We start from the raw sequence: 17707 nt of genomic DNA, 5'->3' as shown, positions 1-17707 counted from the left end.
TGTACGGCACTACGTTGCCTGGCGGAAGGGCATGTGATCAGACACACAGTATCGGGGTTCAAGAGTGGTATGTTGGTCACATGTCCGTCCGCCAGGCAACATAGTGCCGTACAAGTAGCGCGAAAAACAAACTTCAAAGTAGCGCTACGCGTTCAGCGGGAGTCGTGGATGACGAGCGGGGATAAACTTGCGAAAAGCAAGTCATGCTCAACTCCACCGGTGGAATCTGACAGCATGGAAAAGTGTGAAAACATCCACGATCACCAGCGGATTTCGAAGGGCTGGACTGCTGCATGATGGAGAGGAGGACACCGCCACGGCCCTTCTGAGGGTGTTCGACTCTGACAACGAGGATTTGTTTGGTTTTGAAAGTGACAACAAAGGAAAGAAGCTGAGAGTGGATGACGAAGCCATCCTGAGCCTGTTCGTATCCGACACTGGAGGAGAGGACTTTGGTGGTTTTAACGTGCAGGAAGAAGAGAAAGATGGTGGTGAATGACTGACTTTTCTTCTTGTTAAAGCCGTGTCACTGCACCTGAGCCTAAAAGGTAGGCCCAATCTATTTTTCTGGTGTGCTGTAGGTTATTGTTATGCACTACATTTGTTACTCATTTATGAAGCACAGTACATGTTTCGTACTTGTAATTACCGCTACTTGTACATATACCTAAAAAGTTATGCAAATATGTACCCATAACTTGTTTTTCAAAATATTAATAAAAGGGGTGTGTCTCCAAACAGCCATCTCTTTCCTGACAATTCGCTTTGTGCATATTCTCTTACATATGATGAGTCAACATTGAAACACCTGCGGCTTTTAGTCAGGTGCAGCTAATGTATGTACAAAACAGGATTTTCCCCTGATTTTAGCTTGTGCGGCTAATATTCAGGTGCGCTTTGTAGTCCGGGAAATACGGTATTTTTCAACAGTTTCTTTAAACCTGGATTTTCTGCTTCTCCAGCGCTGGGAGACCCGCCATCACGAACTAAACTGAAGAGTCTGAAACAACAATGAGGTCTGGAGCGGCTGAACACGTGTTTGATATAAGTGAGTAAATGTCCAAAGGTCACAGTGGGAATCCACAGAGGTTCAGTTTTGAAAAAAGAAAAGTACAGCAATGACATATTTCTTATTTGAAGGATAATTGTTTCTACGAGGACACGATGAGGGTGAAGTCAAAGCGCTGAGACCAAGACGTTGGTTTTCGGTTTGCACGTGAGATTTCTCCATAAATATAAAAATAGAGACACTCGTTCGTCCTGTCTTCCCTCCTTAGCTGAAGAAGTCTTTGGAAATGGCTTCCACAAAGTTGGGGGCGGACATGAGGATCCCGATGGTGCAGAGGATGGTGAAGAGCGAGAACGCCACCAGGCAGAGCCGGTCAATCACCGCTGCGGCGAACTTCCACTCGCTGCAGACCGTCTCCTCCTCGTCTTGGCCGCGGAAACGCCCGGCGATGTATCTCACCTCCTCCAGGATCTGGTTCAGCTCCGTCTCCAAGGCCAAACCCCCAGATGCTCCCCCTGCTCTTCCTCCAGCTCCAATCCCTCCTCCTGCTCTCAGCACGTCTTCCTCAGCACCGACGCCACCTCCAATGAGCCGCGAGCACAGGAGCTCAGGGTCAGCGGGGGATCCGTAGTGGAGTCCTTCCACACCCCTGAAGCCGACGTAGAGGAGGTTGCTGTTATTTACCTGTGGGTTGTGCCGCAGCGAGCCCTGGCTGACGCTGAGCTCCAGGCTGGACAGGCTGCCGCGCCGACGCTTGGCGGCGTTGTGACACGCTGGACGGACCTTCGCTTCGCCGGGGCGCCGCATCCTCAGGAACCAGGCACACCAGTTCAACAAAATCACACGAGTCTAAAGAAGAAAGAGAAGAGAGTCATTATTTCAAAGTAAATTTGATTTATTTTTCTGTTATCAGAGTTCCAGTTTTGCGATTCTGTGTTTTGGTTCCTTGGAACTTATGATTAAGATGTCGCTTTGTGCGTTTGGCTTCTCATTCTCGTCTCCGTGTTTAGTACGAATCCTTCAAGTTGTTTCCTGTTTTATCATTATTATATATTTCTTATATATTTTATCTGGCTTCTTGATTAGGGCTTCCTTCCCCTGTGCGTTCGTCCCCTACAGCTTCAAACCCGTTTGGATAATATTTGGACTTTTTGTTCACCTTTTGGATGTCATGATTTTAAACTTATAAATAACCTCATTATTGGAAACTCCTTTTCTGTTTGCGTTCTCTCTGAGCCTGCTATCTGTTCCCACCTTAAAGATTAAAGGTCATCATAACAAGTGCCTGAGGAAGTTTGTGTTACTTGGTCTGTATCATTTAAATGTTAGCTTAAAAGTGCTTGTATGAAACATGTATGAATGGGTGAATGAGGCTTGTGGTACGAAAGTGGTTCGAGTGCACAGACAGAGTTGAAAAGCACCATTTAGGTGCGAGTCCATTTACCAAGTAGGTGAAAAACATTTTCTTAGGATTTTCTGCAGCCCCGTAAAGAATGCATCCTACGATTCAGTAGCTTGTAGAACTTCCTTCAGCCAGTCAGCGGTCGGAAGGAGCTCAAATCATCATCCCTCCATCACGCTGACAGTTGCCAGGAGGTGTTTGGTTTCCTCCAAACGTGCTGCTGTGCACTATGCTTTGTTCAGATGCAGCTTTGCAAACCTCAGCTGTTCTTTCTGTGTCTCAGGTTTAGTTTCTTAATTGAACCGTTCACAGTATTTTATTGTTCTCTGATCACAGGCATGAGGATGCTCACTAAGAGCACAACCCTGCATGCCCAGTGCGTCAGTTTGTCATTACACCGCCATGAGACTGTGATGGTGAAACAGAGCAGGGCGATATGGCCAAAAATATATATCACGATATATATATTTGAAAATTTGCGATAACGATATAACTGACGATATAATTTCTGCGAGACAAAATACAACTGCACAACTTTACTAGCGCAAAAACCCCCCATCCATTTAACAGTGCAAATGCAAATTCCTCGCTGAAAGTTTAACCAAAAGGCATTTCCAGTAGAAATGGGCTGACATAACCATGTATAATATCCACTGAAGTTAAAAAGAGGAGCTTCAGTGCAGTTTCATGTCGTCATTAAGACGATCAGCATTTAAACCAGGAGGCGACTGCTGTTCATCGCTGGATCGTTGTCTACCGCGCGTTAGTGAAGTCAAGCTACAGCAAGTCTAGTTAAGAGTGTTTTCCTTTGTGCGTCGTACTTAACCCTGTCTCCCTGTCTACAGAGCTTCCTGGATTTTCCCCCGTGTGATTCCCGTGTGTCGGAGTGTGAGCCTGTGATCGTGTGTGTGGATGATCTGAAGAACGCGTGCTTTCCCCCTGGACTTCCCTGGAGACCCCTTCTTCCCTCACTCAGCTGTATATAGCACCCCCCGCACCTTCTTGTATATACACCTGGTGAATTGTAAATAAATCTTTCTTGTGAGCATCAGAACCGGAGTCCTGCGCTTGAGTCCTCCTCCAAACCGTAACATAAGCGAAACAAAGCAGTCAGATAAATCAAACTTTATTCATTCTTCTTGCTTCCTCCACTTCTGTACCATTGATTCATGAATGCTGTATTCTATCACAGCGGCTCTGTTCCCGTGTTGTTGCAGTATATTAATGACTGACCTCGTATTGTGGATGGATGATCTCAGTTGTTCTCCTGACTGAAGTTTGGTGCGTTTACAGCATCCTGCCATGCGACTGTATTTGTCTCTAACCATCAGGAACCTTCACGTTAACTTTTATAAGTGGAAAAGTGTTAGTGTTCATCCTCCAGCTTCGCTGTGTTTATGCTATGCTAACATAGCTGTGTCGCTAGCGATCACATAGCACAGTGGTTCACAAACTTTTTTTGCTGGGCCCCCCTTTGTTTTAAAAATGTAGCCCCCCCCGCGCATGCACACACACATCCTCCAACCACACACATCCATATTTTGCTCCATTGCGGTTTATTTCACACCTCAAACATTTAGTAAACAATCAAGCAAATACAAGTAATCTGCAATAAATTACAGGTAGTAATAAATAAACTACTAACTCTTTTACGCTGCGTCCGCACCTACACGGGTATTTTTGAACACGCAGCTGTTTCGTCCACGTAAACGGTGTTTTGAATCACTGAAAACGGAGATTTTTTTAAAACTCCTTTTTTGCGTTTACATGTGGACGAGGAATACAGAGTTCGTCACGCAACGTCAAAGGTATGTGCCTTTTTTCACGTCACGCTGTGCGCCACGTTATTGTTTACATGAGATGAATTGCAGAATGGCAGATAAACAGTATTTTGTCTCTATCTGCAGTATTTACACGCTTACATACACACACAGCTACTGTCCCTCCATTTACAAAGGCAGAGGCGTCACGGTGGGATTATTTTACGTGTAGTTGTTTTTTCCTGTGTAATAATATTCAACGTTGCTGTCAATGCATTTTTCAAAAAATGCCTCTCTGTGCAAAATGGGTTCAAAAACATAAACAGCTGTGGGATCCTGTTTGTCGGTGATTTGAACTGGGGGATAATCGTGGCAGGATCAGCCTGATGTTATTCGTATCCCGCTGTAACTTTACTGTATAAAGAGCTAGTAGTAGTTAGTAGTTAGTCATTACAACAAGTGTTTGTGAACTAAAGATCAAGAATGTGGGATCCTGTTTGTCTGTGATTTGAACAGCCCAGCGCTGCTCCCGACGAAGGGAAAACCAATCCTGCAGGGAGACCTACCTCAGCACTTGTGCAGGTGAAACCAAAGGGAATGCTTCATCTCCTGCTTTGCGTTTGTGTGGGAGCCCCGACAAAAACCTGTCCATTATGCTAGCAGTGTCCAAGTGTTGTTTTTTTCCCCCCCCTTTTCATACTGCGCCCCCCCTGCAATGGCTCTGCTTTGGGAAGGTCTGACGTAGAACATCATTATATACCACCTAGTCCAACTTCAGTAACCCCACAAACGTCACTGCTGTTTAGTTCTGTCTTCATTCATGCTGGAAGTGATAGCAGAGCTGTACGTTTGAATGTTTTCAGAAATCTCTCAGTCAGAACATGCTATATCATGCTTAGGTAACTAGCAAAACTAGCGAGCTAACTTCCACTAACTTCTAACTCCGTTAAGTGTAATAAATTCTGTTTTCATGGATGCCTGGATGTTAAACTTCATAGTTACACCTGGGAAAGCAGCAACGCTGATCGTTTTATTAAAGATGAAAGAATTTAGACAGTTTTTAACTCTGTGATGTTCGTTTGACTTCGGGACCTAAAAGGACGGAGTTTAGGACCCAGATTACTCCCAGATTTACGAGCACCATAGTCCGACAAATACGGCAATAACGACGGCCGCTTGCATGTTCTACAAAAAAAATGTGCTTTGTTGTGTATCTGACGGACAAACACCAAACCAGTTCAGTTGCACCATTTTTCCAAACCAATTCTGGTTCGTCCGCTTCACTCAACTCTGCTTTCCCCATTCTCATTCTCGGTTACCGCTGCGCTCTTTCGGCACTGCGCATGCACGTTTTATCCATATTCTATCGCGATGTTTCATTTTCTTATCGTTGCCTAGCATTGTACCGGTATAATATGGCCCAGCCCTATGGTGAAACGAGGAAATTTCTTCTTCAGAAGAAAAATGAATTCATTAACAAGCAGATCCTTTATACCAAAATGTTTTTCCTCATTTGTTAATTACTGATCGGTAGTTTTGGATTTATTTGCTTACAGTGTAGAAGAGTTGCATAAATATCTGGGAAATCAGAAGCTCGTTAATATACAAATGCAAGCAGAGAGAAGCTCTGAAGTCTAATCAGATCACCTCCTCCATATGCATGTGTGAAGCGTCACATGTTCACACGTTCAGGAGAAGTCAGAGAGTAAAAGAGTCATGGAGAGGCAGAGTAATTACAGCGTGCTTATCTGGAAGTTGACTTTACAGGGTGCGTAAGTAAGGAAATATTTACGTGATTAAAATTCATTTATGCACAAACGTGTTTATGCGGAACAAATGTGCACGAGTGAGAGAGATACGAGCTCCGTGTGCGACGCAGGAGGAGTGGGCAGATAAAAATAGAGCATGAATAAAGTGGGAGGGGGGGCTGCTCGCCTCTCCGAGGAAATCTTCTCCAGCAGTCCAATATCTCACTGCACACACACACACTCATTAAATATTTAGCTGTCAAACGCAGTGTTGATGGACGGAGTCTGAACATCAGTCGGTCCTCAAACTGCTCAGTCTGAGTCATCCCGAGGAGCACGGACAGCACCTTAAATTACAGCCATTTCATTTCTTTCCTGTCCGCGTCCGTCACAGTCTGCCTGGATTTCCTTTCCTTTCACGTTCTTTAAACTTCTCTTCACTTCCCACAAAAGCACCGAAACCCTCCAGACTCAAACTTCTGCTCTGAAGCCGTTTCCTTCTCCCTGAGACTGATGGTCACAAAAACCTCCACAGCAGCCGCTCACATGGTTTGAATGTCAAACTTTCTGCAGGTTTAAAGAATAATGCAACATCTCGAACACCTCTTCTCGAAATCTGCATTCGTAGTTCTGCAAAAGCTGTATGAAATATTTTATTTCTAAATATCAAATCTGGAGTATTTGATTAAATACGGTGCGTAAATATTTGTTTCTTCCTGATTTCTTATTTTTGTATTTGTCACATTTTCATAAACAAACTTTACGTTTTAGACAAAGATGATCAGAGTCATCATGTTTTCACACTATTAAAAAACTAATATGAATTTTTTCCCGGCAGGAATATATTTAAACCAATTTTACTTCGACTCCTATCATACTGCTGACTGACAGCTGTGTTTGGATTTTAAATTCCTTCAACAGCGTTGGAATTGACCCTCCGGACCCCAGGAAGTGTCCCGGCGATCCCGAGAGGCAGACCGCCACTGCAGCCGTGTATATATGAACCATTTCTGTCCTGACGCCAGCCCTGTGCAGCGACACCAGAGCAAAATGTTAACAAGTCTTAACCCTCAAACGAGTCTTTGAAGAGATGTGAAGAGACAAGTTTTATAAAATGTCATCACTCTGACGGTCTTGCGTTCAGAGACATGATTCCTATAGAGACCTGTACCCTCCTGCGCATATGGGGTCGTGCACAAGTTATGTGACCTGTGCTTTGCTCCCATCTGCTCAGTCCTCGGACCAGTTACAGAACAAGACAAACCAATAACGTCGGGTTTGTTTGTTGGGCTCGGCCTCAGTCCGTATCATAGGTCTGACTGTTACTGATGAGAACCTGAAACCTGTCAAGGATTTGACTTAACCTGGCAGTCCAGTCAGGACAGAGCCCAGCAGGACTACATGCTCAGGCTGAACGAGGCACAGGCTGTTTCTAGAAGGCTCTACTCCACCTGGAAACCAAGCAGGAGACCAAGACAACAGCAGCGCTGCATCCTCCTCTGTGGCTCTGAGTGTTGACCCGTCACCAAGAAGGGCTTCACTGAATATGCGACATCTTCCATTCAGACCAGCGTTCAAAGACTGAGCTGCACAGAAGAACTGTTTGCAGAAACATCACAGCACTTCAGATTGTTCCAGAAGAACATTTGTGAGAACAGACGCTGATGTTGGACAAGAACACCTCAGTCTCCACTCTGATTTAATCTAAATGTGTTCTGTCGGGTTGGGGCCAGGACTCTTCTGCACCAAACTGACTCATGGACCTGGACCTTGCTTTGTGCTCTGGTGTGCAGTCATGTTGGAACAGGAAGGCAGCATCCCCAAACCGTTTCTACTTTCCACTGACTCTGCAGGAAGTTGGCGACCTCTGCGCCTCAGCATCTCCTGACCCCGCTCTGCGATTTACGTGGCCTACAGCCAGTGTTGGGAAGGTTACTTTTAAAATGTATTCCACTACAGATTACAGATTACATGCCCCAAAATGTATATTGTAACGTATTCTGTTATGTTACTCAATGAGAGCAATGTATTCTGAATACTTTGGATTACTTAATATATTATCGTGCTGTTTACAACTACATGAATGTCCTACTGCTGTGTGATTTATTACTGCAGGTTACTCTCCACACCAACACCAACTAGATGTTTAAATCTTAATATAAACTAGAAAGCGAAAATTTCTGAAGAAATTTTAAGTGTGCCTATGCCGCCGCTAATCAGTATGTCAGTTGCATTCAAACGGCGACAGAGCAAAAAACCAGCCGAGCATCCCCTCTCCCCATGAACTATGGTTAAAACACACCACGCCTCGCGCCTAAGTTTAAAATTTACTTACTCACTTTCTGGGTCACAGAAAATAAACTTTAACCCTATTTTCCGGCGAGGAGAAGTAGCTGTTTACATCATAAAATATTGCTCGGGTTTACTCAAGATATCGCATATTTGCCCAAAGCTGCTCGACGTTTCGGAGACGTCTGCTACCCCAACCAGTCGACCACTCAGCGGGGGCCTTCGGGGTTACTGATGCGGCAGCGAACGGCACAACTCCCGGCACATAATTTTCAGATCATCGCGGACTTTCGCTACTCGGGTTAAACGTAATATATAATTCACTTAGTCAACCTACAAATGTTATTGTTGGGCTTTTTTCAGTGTTTTGTTTGTTCGTGAGTAAATCAGTTTGGCTGAGATTAAAGTTATTAGATTAGATTAGATAAAATAAAACTTTATTAATCCCCCTCCTTGGTTTTTACACAGCTGACTAAACGTCAAACAGAAACCTGATTAAACATAAGTATGAGCCAGTCGAGAATTTACGCCAGTGTCCTGTTATATTTTAGATAGCAAGGAGCAGACGGCTGAGTTTATTAAACTCCACCGAGACAGCAGCGACGCTAATCTGAAGGCTAGACCGTCCAATTTCCCCAGTCGTTTACTTCCAGCCTACCCGACCTTCTGAGGAGGATGCAGCCCATGAATTTGGACACGACCAGTGTAACTGATTGTAAAAAGTCAGCACAACAAAAATATACATAACGTCTTACCTGACATTCAGTTCACCGGACAGCTAGCCGGCTAGCTGCCATGCGGCGCTAGCAGTAACATCGTGAGAGAACTAATATGGGACTTCTTGATAAAACGAGCAGATATTTGAAGTTTACACACCTACTTTCTCGCCTGAAAATATCTTAAAAGTTTATTTTGTGACCTAGAAACACGAATAAAAGCACTATAAAATCTAAGTAGTGGCCGCCATTGTTTGACTCCGTAGAGGCGTGCTAGGAATTGTGGGATATAGAGTTTTCCACCAAGCATACACCCTTGCGGTTACCGTAACTATTCAATGGTTCGCGCAACCTTAAAAATTCCAATGGCTCCTTAAAGCAGCGACGCTGTGTGCGCCGTTGATATTGTCGTCATTACGGTAATCCAAATAAGGGTAGACAGGCCGTACTACTGCTGGCATACCACTAGAGTGAGCAACACACCACAAATTAAGTGAGTGAGCCAACACACCACAAATTAAGTTTCACTTTCGTTTTAAGTTAAGTTTCACTTTCCGTCCCATTCATTTCAATGGGAAAAAACTTGCATTAAAATATTCATATTTAAAAGAACTATAGAAGTAATAAACACCAAAAGTCATAGCACACCATTCCTGATCCAGCCGCACAAAATGATATAACATATATGAAGCTTGTGTCAAAACTGTGGGATGAGTTACGCTGTAAAATTTCAGGCGGAAAAAGGAAAATAAGAATAAGAATAATAAATCCGAGCAATAGTAATAAGTGTGCCTTTTGGCATAGGCACACTTAATAATAAATCCGAGCAATAGTAATAAGTGTGCCTTTTGGCATAGGCACACTTAATGAGTAACAGTAGGTGGACATTAGGTAAGGCTGCACTTTTTGCAGCGATCTCGTATAGAAAACAGGTACGCGGCTCCGAACCGTAAAGGGACCTCTGGCTAATACGTCGGGTTCGTGTCGGGCTCGTAGCCGAAAACTAGCTTTACTTTGTTGTCTGGGTCAACTTTGCTAGCAGAGACAGAGAGAGGCGTTGAAAGGCTGCTGCAACGGAGCTTATTGTTTCGGAGGAAAACACGAACACGGTGTACAGTCGCGTCTTAACAGCTTAACTGGGCTCGTCAGGCACTCTTTTTGGCTGCAGTGGTTATTATTATATTTACATGCTTCCAGCTCCCGTTTCTGCTCGGTGACAGCTCGTACTTTTCCTTTCTCTCCCGCCTCGCTCACAGACACATAACGGGTATGACAGTCCATTCTCCCTGCAGCACGGACTACACTGCCCATCAGGCTGCATGCATCAGGGCGATGCCTGTAACTCTCTGCCTGTTTTCATATTAAATCATTTTGTAAATAATAATTTTAAAAAATATTTCTTCACTTCATTATGTGGGGTGTAGTAGAGGTGACATGGGCCACGAGACTGAGACACAGGCCTCTTAATGCGTGTTTTGTTTGGGGCGTGGAATTACCAAAGATAGAGAGACCATAGCCTAACATATGAAACAGGAAAAGACCGCCATGTAATCCATTTATTTCAACAAAGTAACTGTATTCTGAATACCACATTTTAAAAATGTTACTCCAACACTGCCTACAGCTTCATGGCTGGTTGCTGTTGTTCCCAGTCCCTTAATCCCACTAACAGCTGACTGACGAATATTTAGTAGTGAGGACATTTCCTGACTGGACTTGTTGCACAGGCGGCGTCCTATCACGGTACCACACGGCACATGCAGTCTGCTCGCCTAGTTTCTGATTTTATACACCTGTGGCCACGGAGGTGACTGGAACCTGAATTCAGTGATACTTTTGGCAATATTTGAATATTATCTTTGGCATTCATGTCATCTGAGTTTGAGAAACCTGCAGCCAAAACTCTGGCTTTACTTTGAACACACGTTCGGTGAGTTCTATGGGCTCAAAATGTGGTCATAAATATTTTGTACTTGTAAATCGGTTTTGTACTTGTTAAAAAGATTTGTATGTGTTAAAAAGATTTGTATGTGTGTAAAAAAGATTTGTATGTGGACTTAGCCCAAAAAAACCCCTGCAAGTTATAAGTACGAATTTTGACCCTATTTTTCTTCCTTTAAGCTGATTGGCCAATGTCATGTCAATCACAAATTAAACAATCCAATCAGAGAGCAGATGGGTTTGGCTGTCGGAGGGGCGCTTTTTTGAACTGCAGGTCCTTGAAGGGTAATCTCTATATAAATATCCGATAGCAGCTAGGTCCCCTAACTTTCAGCAGCTGTTGAAAGGATAAAGTTGTGGTATGTCAGTGGTTAGAAATACCATTATTACTTTAGGATTAGTGTAACACAAAGTCAGGGCTGACCCGGGACCATGGCTGTGAGTCACAGTGCGCAGCATAAAGGTCCTTTCACATCGGACGCAGGATGTGCTGCTAATGCTAATTGCTAACTAAAAGCAAAGGATCCAGAATTTGTTGCTGGCTGCTGGGCTCTGTGGGTTTTTGCAGCAGCTCTACCTGTACTAGATGCACCTGCTCCTTGTCTTTTCTATCTCTGACTTCATGTCCTCTACAAGAGTTTGTGGGGTTTTTTTTGCTAGTTCTTCAAATGTTCAATAAAAACATGTATGCTAATTCATAACGAAGAAAGCTTTGCAATGAAGACTGTCATTTCCAAAACACTGCCCCCCCCGCGGTCCGCAGCGCTGTTGAAAAGGCTGTGGAAGTCCCTGTATTAAACACGTAGTCCTGTGACACAAAAATCACCAAACTCGGACGACCACAGATTGTTTTCCTTCGTGGTGATGAAGGAAAACGCTGGGCTGGCATGTAAAAGGGCATTTATTCCCTTCAAAGACCTGCAGTTAAAAAAAAAGCGCCCCTCGACAGCCAGACCCATCTGTTCTCTGATTGGATTGTTACATTTGTGATTGACATGACATTCACCAATCAGATGAAAGGAAGAAAAATAGGGTCAAAATTCGTACTTGTAACTTGCAGGGTTTTTTTTGGCTAAGTCCACACACAAATCTTTTTTACACATACAAAACTGATTTACAAGTACAAAATATTTATGACCACATTTTGAGCCCATAGAGTTCATCTGTGCAGCTTTTTGTTTGCCTGTGTGTGACAGCCTGTTCTCAGGTGTCTGTTCTCCTGCACGCTTCATTCATTCAAACTGAAACAAACAAACTGCTGGACTCCTCGTGTGATCGCAGCGGACAGCCTCGTCCTCCTCACAGCTTCTCCTTCACACCTCAGCGGTCATCCCTCCTCTTCCTCAGCAGGAACATTCACATTCATAAGAGGCATCAGAGCGGGACTGTCACCTTCACACACGACCGTGACACACACACACACACACACACACACACACGCACACACACACACACACACACACAGGTAAGAGTTCTGACCTTCAAACTAAATTCTGCTTTAATGGAATCTTGTTCAGAGCCCCAAGTGTGTGTGTGTATGTGTGTGTGTGCATGTGCGCGCGTGTGTGTGCTGTGTGTGTGTGTGTAGTCGTTCTTTCTGAAGTTTCTGAAGGAAGCTGCTGTAAAATAAATAGGGTCTGTATTAATAGTCAATCAGTTCTTGGAGCGAAGCCTCTTCTTGTTCAGAGCTCGTTAAAGCACAGACCTCGTTAAGGACCTGCAGCTCATTAAAGCTGACTCGGCACAACGTAGAAACCAAACTGGACTCCTCGCTGAGAAATCAGCGCATGCTGGAGCTACATAATTAAAATGCAGAAGAAGAAAAGAAGTGGAGTGACTGACCCACTGTGGCATGTGTCCTCCGTCGGGGTCGTGGTGGTGATACTGCAGAACCAGGACCGTAGCGATGACCGACAGACCCACAATCACCATGGTAGTGGCAAAGTACTGCGCTGAAAGACAGACGTCCAGAGGACACTCAGTGCTGCTCAGCTTTTACATCTGCGACATCCTCTACGCTTACGTTTGTCTTATTCGTGTGTTGGTTACTCGTCGTTTTTAATCTCCCATAAATGTGATAATTGGCAGAATTATCAGTGGAGCTGGTCCTGCAGGCTGCAGCGAGCCCTTTCTGTTCATTTTAGGAGCCAAGTGGGGTAGTGTTGGACCAAAAACACCCAGCCCAGAAGATTTTAAGCTTAATTTGGAACTATTTTTAGGTTTTCATATATATATATATATATATATATATATATATAGTCCTGGGAACAGCTAAGATACTGCACAGGACCCTCAAGCTCCCAGGCCTCTGGTAGAGGACCCGAGCTTGAAGGATAAACCGCCCGCAGGGGCGAGCTGGGTGTTTATATATATATATATATTGTCCAGCATGAGTAAAATACATCATGGCTGTACTGGGAAACCGAAAGTAATGATGGAGAGTAAGTTTTCCTCAGCCTACAGCTCAGGATGGATTTTATATGGTGATTATGAGCAGCCAGCAACAGATTTCCTGTGCTGGCTTCCAATTATAACTCCATCACAGGAAGAGATGAGATGATGGAGGGATTAAGGATGAGCAGCATAATCTGAGTGAGGCTCACCTATGAGCGGAACGGAGTCCGAGGTTGCCGGCATGATCTCGGCCACGAGCAGCATGAAGACGGTCAGAGAGAGCAGCACGGTGATACCTGCAGGCACAAACCTGTCATCAGCTTCGTGTTTTTAGTGCGCTCATCAATTTCACAGTGTTCTGACATCTTTTATAATTGTATATTGAATACAAGCTTATTCGTTTTATTTTGTTTCGAACCGTTTTGGAAATGTGGAGGATCTAATGTGCTGGTTTCCATTAACGAGGCTCCAGGTTAGCATCTCTGTCAGACTCATCCACAGCTCAAATTCATCACTATTTGCTGCTCATTCATATAAGAAACGACTTTAAAGCTCGAGTAAGTGAAATCCATCATTACCTTTTCATGCCTTTCTGTTCTCACTTATGATGATGGGTTTGGATTGCAGCGATGGGCACAGATTATGACAAAGCGAATGAATCCCCTTGTAGCTCGGCCGCTGCTTTGAGAGGCTAAAACGATCTGCCGTGTCTCGCATGAATATTGTGAGAATTCTGTTTGGATCCTTGTTTCTTCTTATTAAACTCGGCCTCGCGCCGTTTCCTCCCAGGTGGAGTCCTTCCTACAGTCTGCTTTTGCAGAGACGATGTGTGAACGGTCCTGTTCAGGCTCGGTCGGATGAACTTTGGGAGATGTGAAGAGTGATGGCCCTCTTGACATTCAAGTTTGATTAAGAGCGTAAATTAAAGTTCCAGTGGAAGATGCCGTGTCTGCCGTCAGTAGCTGGAGGCCTGCTGGCACCTCCAACTCCCTGTTCCAATACGTTTTATGGCTGATGAATATCGACTCTGAGACATCAGTCATGTCAGGTTCAGTGGACGAAGCAGGTGTCCAAAACACCCCCGCCATCCCCCTGAGAGACTGAATACTGCTAGGACGGATATTTGTAAGGACCAGCCTGAAAAAATGACAGAAACATATTTTCTTATTCTTCCAGCTGTTCAGAAATCTCTCGTTTCTGCTCTGATGTGAGGCCTTCAGAAAGCTTCACCTGAACACCATCATCTCACACCTGCAGAGCACTTTACTGCTCTTTGTGATTTTCTCTTGGAGTCATACCGTGTTTGCTGTCGTCCCTCTGTGATGGCTGCTGGATCTCCTTCTGTGAGTGTTTTTCATGGCGGTGGTGACTGAAGGTCGTGTTAGTGTGATAGAAACCCCCCGGCCCTTTCAGGCGTCTCCCTTAGATGCCGCGGGACATTACAGGAGAACTCCACAGCGACAGTCTCTCTCTGGGGGATAAATCCATGGTACACGACCTTGTGGATGTCAGGAAAAACGAAGCGCACGCTTCTGGTTTCATTTGTCAGTTCAAGTGCTGCTTTCAACAGAAAGCTTTAAAAGATGCGCAGAGACGCAGCCCTCGTCAGCGATGACCCTCCGGTTCGGTTCACACCAACGAGGCAAACTGGAACTGATGACATACATCGCTTCACGTGTTTCATGTCCTCCTGTGCTGACATCCTCTCTCCTGCATCCTTCTTTCCTTATCGTTCAATCAATGATTTAACGCGCAGATTTCCAGGGAGCGATTTACAGAGAGAAGCTCAGGTATGATTTTTGTCCCTTAACCCTTTAAGACCTACCATAGAATCAAGTCTGCCAGAGCTTGTATTATATTTTTACATGCTGTGGAGCCATTTTTGGGAGCATTTCAAGTTGCTATACATCAATACAACCATTATAGCCCATATTTTAATAATATGTCTGCATTAAGTGCATAGAAATTACATAAATTGCAAGAAAGTGCAACAAACTACAAAAAAATTGAAAATTGTTTTTGTTTTTTTAACATGTATTTCTAGTTAGAGAAATTTAAGAGGCTTATCCCTCAAAACTGTAAATACAAAAAAGTTGCACAAAATAGTTTCCCACCACAGGAAATTTATTTTGAGTGTCTTCATAGTTTTATTTTTGAAATACACCAATTTTTATACACTGCAGGAAAAACAAAAATAAATATTATACTGCAAATTTGCAAAAAAGCAGCATATGCTTTAAAATAAACTATTTCCAGCAGTGCAATATGAGTCCTCAGCATCCCAGAAACGACACAGAAAGTCATAAAGTCAAAGATAACTTTTAAAAACACCAGTATAAGCTCATGAGGCCCTGATGGTAAAAAACTACATTTCAGTGAAAATGACGTCACTTCCGGTTTCAGGCAGGTAATGGCGGACAAGCGAAAGTTCGCGCTGACGTCTATTCCAACCTAGGAAGTGTTATTAACAGCTGATCGGAGCGGCAAAGCGTGTTTCTGGAATATTATGTTTTTGTTGCTGCAAGCGCTTTTTATGCAGTTTTTGCAAAGCTATATGTGGAAGGAAACCGTGACCGAGGACAAGCTGATGGCATAAGATGTAAGTACAACTCCTCCGGTTTCATATGCAAAAAAAATTATTGCGCTAGCTCACGTGGTTGCAGAGCTACCAGGATTTAAAAGTAGTTGCGCAAAACGGAGCGTGCCCGCTCCGACCGGCTTTAAAGGGTTAACTTTACTCATAAACAATCCTCCAGTCTCCAGTTATAGTTCTAGTGTTGGGACTGAGCGGCGTCTGTCTTTAAAGAAAGGTCCATGCAACATGTTCACAACAGAAGAAGGTGAATATCAGGTGGATGTGAACAGAATTAGCGGGCGACTCTCTTTTGTCAGGTAATCGCTGTTCCAGATGGGCGAGGGCCACTTCAGCGAGAGTATAATGGACCCGACTGTGCTAAAGTTATATTTGTAGAATATGTGCAGCCTCGGGTTATTTCACAGAGTTTATTTTTCTACACAGGATGTTTAATTGTGACATCGTTTTCTGACTGGTGCAAATTTCAGCAAAACGTCGAACTGAAGCTCAAACAGGAGAAGCAGAACATCTTACAGTTAACGACCTCGAATGAAAACATGTTCCATCTATATTCCAGTAATGTATTCTTTCAGATCAGAGCACATTTCTGTGCCTTTGTGTGACTCGATGTTTTGGGCTTTTCTCCATCCTGCTTTGTTTCCTTCGTTTTGGACTGTTCCTGCTGCTCTGCTCACAATAAGGTGGAAGCATTGAGTCTGTTTCTGCTTCTTCCTGTTTAAAAGGACTTTTCCTCCCTGCTGCCGCCGGGCGCTGCTCATTTGGTTTTTCTCTGTAATCTTGTGCCTTTGCCTCTGTTCACACTGAACACTCTCACAGTGTGTGAATTTTACTAGTCTGGAAAGTCTTTGAGGAAGTACTTTAAGAATCGGAGTAACTGTCATCACCGATAAAGAGAGCTGAGCGCTCACCCAGGGAGATCTTCTCTCCGGAGTCGGCGGGCAGCAGGAAGACGAGGAGGGCGAGGGTGGAGATGAGGACACAGGGGATGAGGAGGTTGAGCCCGTAGTAGAGCGTCCTCCTCCTCATCACCACGGTGAAGGTCACGTCAGGGTACGGCTCCTTACAGCAGTCGTAGAAACGCTCGTTCCTCCGCCCAGGAACCTCTGCGCACAAACAGGAAAACACCGACGGTGACGTCAAAGAAACCATAAACCTCGTTCCTCTGAGGGGAAAATGATCTGCTGCCCCTCTAACATCAACATATCTCAGCATGTCTTTGAATTTAAACCCATGACAAAAATATTCAACTGGAAATGATAAAATAACTTGTTTTCTATAATCATGAAGCCAAACGTTTAATGATTACACTTAGCAGTTTAATGCTAAAACTAAATCATTTTTGTATCCACGTTTTTTAAAATGTACCTTTTTACAAAGAAGCAGAAAAATTCAAGTGCTTTGATGATGTATGTTTTTACAGAATAAGAAACATCATTAAAACAGTTTCTCACAGGCTTCAGAGATATTAGTGTTTTCTTGTTTTTATCCCAGGTGATCTAATAAATGTGTTACAGTTTTTCTCAAATGTTAAAACACAAAAGCCAACCCTGTAACCCAAATGACCAGTAGTCTAAACACATTTACTAAATGTAGCCACCATATTCCAGTACCATAAACACATGTGTCACATGAAGACACAATTCACAAAACACAACCCTCTGTACTCATAAATCTAAACACATTTTTCCTTGCTAAAACACATGTTGCAAAACAACTCTGCTCATATTCTCAAATGAAAGCCCATGTGATGCAAAATGCTTGCCACAGTCACCAATCTTTGAACACAGGGAACACACCTGGCGTCAGTCACTACACACAACGACTCAAAATTGAAGACACTTGTTGCTAATGC

At 43.8% G+C, this 17707-nt stretch overlaps 1 protein-coding gene across 1 annotated transcript; it reads right to left on the bottom strand.

Annotated features, from left to right (window-relative positions):
• Nucleotides 1-826: 826 nt before the first annotated feature.
• On the bottom strand, nucleotides 827-17129 carry LOC120737861 (CHRNA7-FAM7A fusion protein-like). The gene is made up of 4 exons (XM_040038763.1): nucleotides 16764-17129; nucleotides 13469-13555; nucleotides 12708-12817; nucleotides 827-1858 (listed from the first exon to the last, which is right to left on the bottom strand). Exons 1-4 carry the CDS (start codon nucleotides 17065-17067, stop codon nucleotides 1274-1276), a joined length of 1086 nt encoding a protein of 361 aa, XP_039894697.1. The 5' UTR covers nucleotides 17068-17129; the 3' UTR covers nucleotides 827-1273.
• Between the last annotated feature and the right edge of the window lie 578 nt (nucleotides 17130-17707).

The sequence above is a fragment of the Simochromis diagramma genome, unplaced genomic scaffold, assembly GCF_900408965.1.
Source record: "Simochromis diagramma unplaced genomic scaffold, fSimDia1.1 OVJJ01000366.1, whole genome shotgun sequence".
Taxonomy (NCBI): domain Eukaryota; kingdom Metazoa; phylum Chordata; class Actinopteri; order Cichliformes; family Cichlidae; genus Simochromis; species Simochromis diagramma.
This window is presented reverse-complemented; position numbering and strand designations above follow the sequence as displayed.